The 12,563-nt window shown below is 34.8% G+C and overlaps 1 protein-coding gene across 1 annotated transcript in view; it reads left to right on the top strand.

Annotated features, from left to right (window-relative positions):
- LOC129002027 (roundabout homolog 2-like) overlaps positions 1 to 12,563 on the top strand; it is a 255,645-nt gene that overhangs the window by 63,842 nt on the left and 179,240 nt on the right. The window contains exon 3 of the mRNA XM_054429523.1: positions 7,274 to 7,570. Coding sequence (XP_054285498.1) covers positions 7,274 to 7,570 — 297 coding nt within the window. The remainder of the gene's footprint in view (positions 1 to 7,273; positions 7,571 to 12,563) is intronic.

Here is a 12,563-nt window from a genome sequence, read left to right on the forward strand (position 1 = left end):
TATTTGGACGTAATTTATTCTAAAAAATAAAGATAAATTAGTGTTTAAATATGTAGATAAACAGTATATTAGTAGTTAGTTGTGCAATGTTTATTGTGCTTTATATATTGAACTTAAATACTTTTTGTATTGTGTTAACACATAATCAAAATGAAAAGTTATGGGGTTTTATGTGTGATGTGTGTGTACACGTGTTTTCAAACATCAAGACGCCCCTGTTATGGGAAAGAACAAGACCTTGTACTAGGACTGATGATGGTGATTTAATCGCAGAAATTAATTTTCTGGAAATAATACGACTGAAATTTTTTTTAAATTCTTTTATTTATCCGGACCAACAAACAAAAATGAAGAATTTATCGCATTCGAAAGCTTACACACGTTTTAAAACATATAGTACAGTTTTTGTAACATATTTCCAAGGTATATTTAATAGCAATGAAGGATAGAATGAGTCATCGGGAATAAATGAGTTCGAAACCAATACTGTAATTTTTATTTTATTTTGCACATTTTATTAGAAAATATGGCCTCGATTCCAAAATTAAAGGTAAAAAAACGCCATAGAGTTCATTAACTAGTCTGTATATCACATGAAAATTGAGGAAGAGCTTCTGCATTTTAAACTTAAACCATGAGGCATATTCTAATAAGTAACGAATATCTATTAAGATTAATTTGAGTAGGCTAACAATAGATTGCGGAACGAGCAGAGGAGAACGTATGATAAATGGTAATTCTCACTCGACGATAAATAACATGGCTGACAGCTACGCCATTTGTATGTGAAGAGATTAGCACTACTGTGCGCTTCCTATACCGTTGGCATTGTATGCTTGCATACAAAGTGTGTTGTGGCTTCCAACACTTAAAACACAATTTCAATTTATAATTTAATTGCAAAATGGTTGAAATCGTTAAAATTCTGGAGAAGTTCTCACGAATCGCTGACAAAGAACTCATTTCTAATTCTCATCGTAGGAGTCAGTTTCCACCAATGGGACTCGTCGGACATAAATCCTCAGCTGGTGAATTAATTATCCACAGCTCAACAAGCCACGAATAAATCAGCTGTTTAGTCTGTCTGTCTGCAAGTCTGGACTTTGTCTGTTATCACTTTATAATTAATCTGAGGAACACTGAAACACCTTTCAATGTTCCTAAGCTTTTTAGCTAACAGTAATGGATTCCATCTGTTTATAATATACGCTTGGTTGACTGTCCCATCCTTACTAATACGGTATGCGAATTTTTTAGGCTATTGAATATTTTATTGTATTGAAATCGATTAGTAACATCTTAGCTGTTGGAATAATGTAAGACGATATAACTTACGCAATCGTTCTACTATTACACCTCAATTTCAGTGAAGTATTTATTTCTTACATGTTAAATGTCAAGAAAGCATCAACTGCGCAACCAACAACCAACCAACTGTCTCTGTGTGTTAACAGATACAATTTTAAGTTTTCACGTCCTCAGAATAGTTTTTCCAATACAATTCGATGTAGTTACCACTAATACAGTAATAGGGAGTTGCTAGCCTAGTGGTCGATAAAATTCGTACTAAGAAGAATAGTTTATTTCACAAATCAATTGCTAACCGTTCAGAGAGGTAAAAGGATAGAAAGAAAACTATTTAAGCGAATTTTTACTTTATGTTTACTAGCAGTTTGTAAAATTAGCATCACTTTCAACATAAATAAAAAATAAATAAAAATAATAAATAAAATAATTAATTTGTTTTTATTTATTTGGTATGTTATTCCAGGATCTTACTCTGTATGTTGTTTCAGGATACTATTTTCCTTATAACAACCCCTTCATTCCATAACTATGCCAACGTAAACCCAGCTTTTACTCACAGTATGGGTCAAAGATTCGTGAAATGCGACCAACTGCTGATGCGTGATTTACATGTAGGCTAAGTGACTATCTTTATTCCATACAACAAATGTAATGAAAAAAAATGACGAATATAGGAATATACTTGAGCAAATTATCTAAATATCATAAATAGCTGCTTATTAGGTTATCAGCATTGCCCAGTTCGTATACTATTTATTTTTCAAATGAAACTCGAATTAATATAAAACATTCATTTGGTTAAAATAATATATCGGTTTGATTAACATAAAATAGTTCATACAGGCAAACTATCAATTCTATTTCATGTAAAAAATTAAACAAGCCCTAAATAAAATACAAAGATAAACAGTATTTGTTACTTATTATTTCTTTTGTTGCTGACAATATTCCCGTGGCGGAGCACGGGTGGTTAACTAGTACATTTAATCGTAACAAGCTATTTTAAATACATTTAAAAATGTTAGATTATATTCCACAAAACCATCTTGTTAAAATTAAAATCACATCAGTAATGGTCTGAGGTAAGAAAAATAGAGAGCTGAGTTTCACTGGAGAAGACTAACAATGACATTATCCTCTGACGACCCTCAGAAATCATCCCCTAAAACAACGATGTTGTTTTCAAGAGAAATAAGGTTTTCTCACCAACCCCGTGACACCAGGGCTAATAATTCCTTAAGAAAGAGATATTATCCTTGGTAAACAGATGTTTTAAGCTTTACTTGCCCCAAGGTGTTTCATCATATTTTAAACAAACGGGGAATGTTCAACCTTTTAATGTAGAGGGTTTAGAATTTACTGAGTTACCCAGTTTCAAGAACCTTTTGCAATTATTTTTCCTTTTGTGTGAGTTGCTTTTAGTTATTTTTTGAACAAATGTTTATTAACAGCAATATGAATTTAATTTCCAAGAGTTAAGGGATACATTCCGAGACCCCGGTATTAAAGGAGAGGCCATAAGCAGAGAGCTTGTTGAAGAAGGTACTAAAGGGAGATCCGAGGGAAGGAGACCAGTTGGAAGTCCAAAGGCTAGGCGGTGGGATCAAGTCCGGAAGGATGTGGAAAAGATTACATTAGTAGGGGAAGATTCGGAGGACCGAAAGAACTGGTGACAATGTGTTGGATAGGCCAAGTACCCGCTTGGGTACAAGTGGCCATGGCAGTAGGTAAGTCAGTATTGTTTCATCAATGAGTTTTTTGACAGGTACATAACAATCAAAACTACATGCTATGTATATTTTTGAAAGGACTTCTACTCTAAAGACCCTGGGTTCAAATCTCTCCAATCACCAGTGGCAAAATACTAAGTGAGGGCCCAATGGTTTGGAATCCAAACGACACTGTAGGTGTGCCGTTGAAGTAGAAATAATATAACCCAACACCTCTGTGATGGACAACTCAATCCACAAAATGTCATAACAAAATTCATATTGGTTTTCAAATCAATACGAAAATTAATTATCTTACTGTTTTTCACCAACATTGTAGAGTCGTGATAGAAGAGTCTGTAAATCAATGGTCGCTGAGCGGTAAGATGTTCCCGGAAGTTATGTCTCACTGATAATATGAGTCCCATAAATCCACTGATAAACTACAGAACACTTCATCAAAATATGATCCAGCACAGATCAACTGATATAGAATCAGACCAGTGACAATTAAGTTGCCTAAGATATCCTAATTTTGTGTGTTTTTACGTGGTTGACATTTCTTTAGTTATTTGTAAGATGTGCGAATTCTGTTCTTTTTACCATTTAACGTTGACCTTTTGATTGATAACATCATTACTTGAGCTAATAATAAATGAAATCATGGCCCAGAATGGTAGTTTGGGATCGGAACAGCAACCTTCAGCGTTGAAAGTGAAACATTCAAAGGACACAATTGTTGGATTATGCACAAGAAAACAACGGTTACGTGATCGACATTTCTGTTTTTTTTGTAAGATGTGCAAGTTTTGGTCTTTTCGTAACGTTGCCCTTTCGATTGATAACATAATTACTAGAGAGATATAAATGAAATCGTGGAATGAAACGCTAGTTCAAACCAATTTTATGTTTATCTCGAAGTTGTAAGGGCTCGCTTTTGATGGCTTTGATGGCTTTTGATAGGCTTTTCTGAATTCTAATTGCACAGTAATCTGCCTATCTGAAATTAAACTGATAAACAATTAATTACTTTAAAAAGTTGCCTAATTTTAGCACCATCTATAAAAAATCATTTTATACAACAACATTCAAAACCGAATAAAACACTACATCCAAATTTCGAATACTTTCACCGACAAGACAAATTACCAACATAACAGTTTTAATCCCCTCATAAATAGCAATCAAGAAATGATTAAGTCACAATCAAACAAACATAAGCCAAGATATATAACAATAAGCTGTACGTCGGTTCCGAACGTATCAGAATCATTAGAACTGGACGTTTTGACAGCAGCACGTTCAAGCGTCCAAAACACAGTAAATCATGAAAGTAATAACAAGGGATTATTGGCGGACCACCTCGTAGCCAGCGTGGGTACAGAGGCGGCAAGGCCAGAGCGAATGTTATATCTTGTAATATCAAACTACCCAATTCTTTTTGGGAGATATTTGATGATAATTTGTTTCTTTAAAAACCTTTCTTAGTGAAAACACGATAAAAACGTTATCCATATACTACAAGATATTCTGAACTTCATTGGTTTCTAGAGCAGCCTCTACAAATTATCAAAAAAGGTCAGAAATCACTCAATTTTGCTGGTAATACGGTCAGTGGTTACTTAAATGACGAAGCCACCAAAATAATTGGTTTCTACGTCATTGCATAGATTAAAGATTAGACCGTTTACTCCTTTTATATGTGGTCATAGATTTAACAGTTTTTGACAGTTAAGTTTTCAACAGTTTTAGTTGTACTCCATAAATAAAAAACAGTGTCATATTATGGTTGGTATTATTTTCCATTTGTTTAATCTACCACTTTGGATTTGTTCTTTTTTACATTCTTTTTAAATATAAGTATAGTTTGATTACAATTTCAACAAAGTTATTTAAGGTATGCGACCACATATGCATTTTGGTCCTTCGAGCCGGATAACTTTATCACGGAGAAGTAGTTTAAAACAAATAGAAATGCAGGAAATGCTCAACAGCTCACCACACGCCAAAACAAATAGAAATACAGGAAATGCTCAACAGCTCACCACACGCCAAAACAAATAGAAATACAGGAAATGCTCAATAGCTAACCAAACACTGTGTTGGTAGGACTCACAAATATATTCAACTTATACTTACAGAAACCTCTAACCTCCTAAGGGTGGTTAAATTATTGGTGCGGATACGATAATTATCGTACATCCTGCTACGGACCACTGTGCCCACGTCGGTGTTGGTGACGACCAAAGGTCGATTCACACACATCAGTTACGGCACGTCACAGTAAAGTCACTTCAGGTACGTCACAGTTATCAAAAATATTCTTTGATGGATTTTCTATTGCGCTATCTACACTCATCCGTTGCAGTCTCGTCAGTCACTCTGCTGGCATCCGTCAGTCAATTTCAGATTTCTTTCCAACGATACTTTTTGATTCTTCGGACGCCTGACGGAACTGTTTGAGGTTAGAAAATAGTGTTATTGTTGTTAAAATGGTTGCGTTTGTATTTTGAGTACTGTTTGTAACAATCAACAAGATGGACAATGATAATTTAATAGAATATAGGTTTAAAATTTAAATTTTTTGACTGTAAATTACTGTAAATATTAGAGACGGAAGACTGACTGAAACCAACTGACGGACAATTGACTGGGAAATTGCGGATGCAACTGCGACTGGACTGTAACTGGACTGCAACTGCACTGTAACGGAACTGTGACTGGACTGATGTGTGTGAATCGACCTTTTCTCCTCGTGGGAGGCCCCTGGCTCCGTCTGGACCAGATAATGGTCCATGTTTATGGGGCGAGCAGGGTTTGCACTTAGCCGAGATAGCTGGGGCTGCTGCCTGCTGCCTGCGCAGTGTGCCTGTCTATGCTGGGTGGTTATCACTTGTTGGCTCAGCTGTAGGCAGATTCGCAGGTGGTGCCTTGGAGTCAGCTGACTTGAGTAGAGTAAGTGGAAGTCTGTTTGGGGTCGTATTCTGTGAAAGTTGGTTACTGATGGGCAAGTTTGTATGTTTATATCCTTAGGAACTGGGAACTGGAGATGTTTTCTCGTGATACACGAACACAACGAGTGACAAGCTTCGTATGGAATGGAGTAAAATACTACAACAAGGAGGTTATTGGCTAAGACTAGCTTTGTTTAGTTATCCACCAAGTTAGGCAATCAAAAAAGTCTAATGATATTGAGCAGCTGAGACTTTAGTCAGGGTTCTAAGTTTACTAGGTACTCAATTCAAAATAGTCTAAAGATGCTAAGATGATCTAAAAATGTTGTCTTGGATTCAAGTCGATCTAATATTTTACTTTTTGAACCACGAAACATTCATAAAAGTGCACAAACATGCGAATAAACATACAAATTCTACGTATAAACATGATGATAGTAAGTTATTGGAAATCTTGGTAAACCCCACCAATCTCTTTAACTGTACCTTTTCCCAAGTACAGGAAAGGTAAAATATTACATAACAAGGACTATTTACTGCGAAAACCACATCACTAACTTCTCTCGGATTAATCCACTAACCACGTGGTTGGTTTACAATCAAGAGCTATATATAGGAGTTTCTCAGTTTCAACAACTCGGCCACAAACAAGTGCCGAAGCGTGGCTGAGCGAGGTTGTTGATCTCTGCCCGACAGATGTATTCTGTTGTCTCCCAACAACAAACCCAGCTGTTGCCGCTGCAACTTGCCAGACTGACATTTGCAAATAACATTGTTTCCACCCCGAGTTTACAAGCGAGTACAGGGTCGCTCCTTAGTTCCAATAGTTCCTCCAAATGTTAAGTAAACAGCTGTTACCCTGTTACGGTTATTTAAATGATTGTGATTTATCACCAACACTTTCTCTATAGTACTACGAAAGGTTTGAACTTATTTACATTTAAATGTCATAATATTAAACAATAATAATACAGTAACTGTTGTAGGGAATTGTAAAAAATAAACTTCTTGGTTGAGTAGCTTAAAATATTGTAACCCTTGTTGTAACCAGTATAATGTAATCTAAACAATATATTAGCTTATGTTTTATTGGAATTTTAACAAAATAGATTCATGCATACGACCTCTCAAAGCACCAACTTCAGACATTTTGGTCCTTCGAGCCGGATGACTGTGAAAACGTTTTGTAGCATTGCTTGTTCCGATTGTTGCTCAAGATAACCTACCATCTGTTCCTTGACTCATCCAAAAATTATTTTTATGGAAATTATGTATACAAATTAAAACTTTTTATTGTTTCAGGCCAATACCGATCGCCGCGTATCACTGAGCACCCCTCCGACGTGGTGGTGCCTCGGAACGAACCCGTCACCCTAAACTGCAAGGCCGAGGGTCGACCTGAGCCAAGGGTCACGTGGTACAAGGATGGCGCACCCGTGGACGAGGCTAAGAGCCACCGGGTCATCCTGCCCGCAGGCTCGCTGTTCTTCCTGAGAGTCCAGCACGGCAAGAAGGACTCAGACAGCGGTGTGTACTGGTGCGTGGCGACCAACGTTGCCGGGACTGTGGCCAGCAGGAACGCTACTCTACAAGTTGCAGGTAGGCTGTCTGATGTGGCGTATTATAGACCTATTTCATTTGTATGTTGTTTTTGAAAAAAAATCCGATAATATTTATAAGTTTTGCGTGTTGTGGCAAAGCCCACAAGTGGCAGTTCGCAGCGCAGTTTTCATTCCGTTTTTCTTTTTTTTCAATTGGAATCTTTGTACAAAATAAATATAGATTACGTTATAATTTTTTTGGCAATTTGGGATTTCAACCTAACCTTACACCATTTATATAAGTTTGACACATTGTACTTTGATGATTGATACGTAATAGATAATGTTTAATACCGATCCATTCTTGCAAATTGTCCAAGGAGTGCATTGAAATACATTAATAAGCCATAATCAAAAACTATGTGGGGATGCTTGTGTGAAACAATTTGACAACGAATAATTTCATTAAAGTACAAAAAGAATTGTATACTGTGCCTAATATTCAACAAAAAGTAAAGTATTTGAAGCATTTCATATTGTTTACCTAACGCAATATTGTTTTAGTTTTCAATAATACAACTGTATACCGATGTACGTATTAATAATTGGCAAATATCAGAAAATACGTCAGAAGCCTATTGTAGTCTATCAAGTGATAAATGAAGATCGCAAAAGGATATTAATTATGTTGGCGTAACATCTGGAGTTCGATCCGTTGATTGGCTAAGTTCGAACAGCTGCAAAAGAAGAGTTAATTTAATTCAGCGGTTCAAATAACCCTAATTTACGGTTTCCAACTGTTAATAGTTTTATGATGTTGAACAGATGGAAGTGGATTCGGGTAGCCATCTTGAGATAAATTATATAAACTGGAGTGTCTCGTGAACAACGTAAATAATGCGTCAAAATAGTCGACACTACACATATGTTTTCACATTATTACACATTTATTATTTTAGGTGGCTTATTATGATTTGTCTGAATGTCAATATAACCAATCCATCAATGCGTCATTTATCTAGTTACATTTTTCATTATTTATCCTACACATAAAACACATGTTTAGTTATTAAAGCTTTTCCATTAAATTTATCGATAAAATATTCAAACAGTAATCTTGCAGCGTGAAATAACCCATCGCATCGGTGAATACAGTGCTCATAGCGGTGTAAAATATTAAAATAGAAGATTACCACTGGACTGAAAGCTATAATACAGTGTGATGGTTGTGTTGGATATTGATGCACAAATTACCTTTAAGCTTCTGTTTTAATGATGAAAACAAATAGATCTAAATATTGTTATAAGTTATAATTGATTTATAATTGATAACACAAAAGTTCTAATTTACATTATGAAAACTTATAATAATAAATTTTTTCGTGTGTCTAAAACACTCCATAAACTAGCAAATTTTGTATTAATCCAATTTGCTTTTTTTATTTCCCCAATTTAAAAAAATCCTCAATACTATCTGCGACCCACGAAGTGTTTTGTAAATTCATTCCACTTCTACAAATAATAAATTATTTTAATAATAATTTACAAATTACTTTTATTATTTAAAACGACCTTTTTAATATTTTCCTCTAATTTAATAAATACATTCTTTACTACCCATTACTATTAATTATCTTTTGATATGTTATTAGGAACATTGCAGTGTTAGTTGGTATCAATTTTCTTATTGACATAATGTTTCTTTAGGTGAATTCAGGAGGACCACAAAAGCATTCAATCAATATTGTAAGGGAAAATTAAAACAGGCACTGTTAGTTTTGTTTAGATAAACTTATTTGGAATTCTTTTTGTATTGTTTAGTTTGTAAATTATCTTGGTTTTTACTCGGTTAACTTGTTTTCAGACTTTTACCCCAATCATAGCAATTTTTCCCTATATCAATCATATTAATTTAACAAATTTAGCTACTATCTAGAAAAGGCTAAGGTAATATAAATGAACTAGTTTTGGACGACTTGTGTATAGTCTATATTTCCACACCTCCCACCCACAGAACCAAAACCCACCCTATATCCATTAGTTTATTGATTTACATCACTTGTCTATTCAATCAATCATGACGTCACCATTGTCACATGACGTCCATTGTAAGACGTATGTTACGTCAAAACGTCGCCATGTCATTTTAAGCGACAAAAACCTCATCAAGCTACTTTGTTGGTCGTTGCTACTCTTTTTGTATATCTTTTGTATTCACTGAATTAATCACTCCGGCCGTTGTGTGGGGATTGGGCCTTTGTGTTTGTAATGATTGTGTTTTGTGATTTAATTAGGTTGACACACAATTGAATGTTTCCTGCATGATAACGGCTCATTAGTATTGAAAGGGAGTGTTGGTTTTCAGTATCGTGTCATCTGGTTCAATAGCAGCACTGTAAAACAATAAACATATGAGATTTTTCTGTAGTACAGAAATTACAAGAGTCACCCTAATGATCACTAAATTTCTGAATGTTATCACACCACAACAACTCGCTTGGAAACGATCTCGCTTGGAATTGACACAGATTGTTTGATTTGACACATTCATAATTTTGCCCCAGTTTAAAATTACTTGTAGTTCAAAGATAAGACTTTCTAACTGGTTTGCAACATTTTCTAAGATATAAGTAGGGTACCCAGTATTTCTCCTGTCCCATCTCAGTTTTTTAACGTATCCTGTCTTCTTTTCCATCACAATTTGTCTAAAACACAGTCGTTGAACACACGCTCATTCCCCGTTTAGAGCTGAAATCGCGTATCAAATCGTCAAGGCGCGCCCGACGCTCCTAACAAACACCTTGAAGAAACCCCCTATTATAAAACACCGATCTTCATTGTGGCCGCACAATGAAGAATCTCTATAATGACCACAATACCATTGTGCGAGTTGTCGCGATTTTCTGCTATTGTGCCTTCACGGCTGGTTTCCTGTCTGGCCATTGTGAACATGGCGGACAACTGAATCGATTAGCTAATGTCAATAACACTTTCGTTAAATCAACACTTGTGCAACATGTTGATAAGGAAACAACGCTTAATTTAGCTTGTGCTTTTTGGTTTGGATAAACTAGTTGTCATGCATGTGTTTCGAAACAGGGCAAGAATACTTAGAGTTATGTGGGTCTTTAAATCTACTGTAAAAACATTAACACACACTTACCATTGATTATACAGCCAAATCTCAATCGTAATTTTTGCTTTTTTGATGATAATCTATTGTGTACGACTAACTACTAACTTTATCGTAAACATGTTAACATCTCGAAAGAATACAAAGATTAATTTAGGGGAAAATTAAACAAAAACCTTTGAATTAAAACAAATGTAACATATAATGTATCTTCAATAATTGAAAGTGGTTAAATACAACCATTTAATTGGTGTTCGTGCCTAAGGAGAGTGTTAATCGAAAAACTAATATTTTTCAGGGAAGTTTCTCTTCGAGACCTTTTATTTAAGTAAAAGTGGTTGATAGGTGAGCGACTACCAGTTTTCTCAAAAGTTCGGGATCAATTTTAGATAGTAGTAGACATTGTATTAACTTTATACTATTCTACAACTCGTAATAAGAGATCAGATTGGACCTTTAGATTTAGAAATAATGAATCCCTGTTATCAATAAAGCACGGACTACGTACAGCCGGATACAGAAGGGGAAGGGGGAGGGATAACGACCACCGGGTTTTGCTAATTGGGTGATTTGTTTTAATTTGGATACCGGTATGTCACCCTTTACCGTAACCCAGAGTGCTTTAAATCATTAACAATGTTTTTGCCATACAGGTGTTCTTACCAATAACAATTGCACACACAAATAATTGTATTTTGCCTCTTGAAATAATGGATGGACTCTTCCTTCTAAGCATAATTATGGAAAAATGTTATGCGTTGAATGTTATGTAGCTGAATATACATTCATTTAAAATCGTACAAATAATTTTACTTCAGATATAAACGAATAAATACGTTTTTCTAAGATAGAAATAACGAACAAAAGTCATCTCTCTCTTCCCATTGTTTAGTTTTGGAACTCATCCCGTTTCCCTTTATATCAAACTTTTCTAACTTCCTAAAAGCACGTGAATTCGTCAAGTTCGTTGTAATATTATCTTTATCCTCAGGATTTCCTATATTGTATTTTGATGGTTTATACTTTTAAACTTTAATAATTAACAAACTCCTCTCAGTATGTTCTTATAATAATTACATACTTACTAATTCCCCTGGATAAGTTTCTATTTAAATGTTCTCGATTAACATATACTTACAAAAAAACAAAAAAACTTACCTCGTTGCTATATGTTCTCAAAATAAAATTGGAACTTTGATAGATAAATCATATAGCATTTGAATGAAACCTTTTATTTGAAACAATTTTTGAGCTGGGAAAAATTAATTGAGTGGATCCTTTATTTATTACAACTATTATTTATTTATTTACAACTTTTACTACATGAGGTAAAAAACCGTATTAACACCTTCCATTTATTTATAACTACGTAGAAATTGTAATCAACCAATGTTTTTGTGTTTTTTTTACTTGACAGCCTTCATCAGGTTAATGTTCTTTATATTAGTCATGAATATAAAACTGAAAACCTTTTCTTAAGAAAATTCTTAGATTAAAATTCAATGAAATTTCCAAAAGCTAGTTTACGCCAGTTAGTTTGAGTATTTACCTTTCCCAATGTAGTTAAACCATCGTCAAGGAACCTATTGTACCATAGCCACCTCTAATACACAGAAGGGTGTGTGTGACTGAGAATTTATCTGTAATACACAGACTCTGTACTAGAGAAAGCTATGATTGTACACATGTTACCTATAGATATTATTTCACAATATTTATTTACACAAACTAGAATACTCTAGGAGAACGCCAAACGAATAACACACATTCATCTATCGGATTTATAACTTACATCTGACACATATCAAAGTAGATTTTTCTACAGACGGATTAATTTCCCCCACGTTATCGCCCACGCTGCTGTCATACTGAGCGACGGATTAATCAGCTGTTTTTTCTGGCGGGAACTCGCTCGGTC

The sequence above is a fragment of the Macrosteles quadrilineatus genome, unplaced genomic scaffold, assembly GCF_028750875.1.
Source record: "Macrosteles quadrilineatus isolate MER2022 unplaced genomic scaffold, UCM_ALF_1.0 Scaffold_9__3_contigs__length_116548681, whole genome shotgun sequence".
Taxonomy (NCBI): Eukaryota; Metazoa; Arthropoda; class Insecta; order Hemiptera; family Cicadellidae; genus Macrosteles; species Macrosteles quadrilineatus.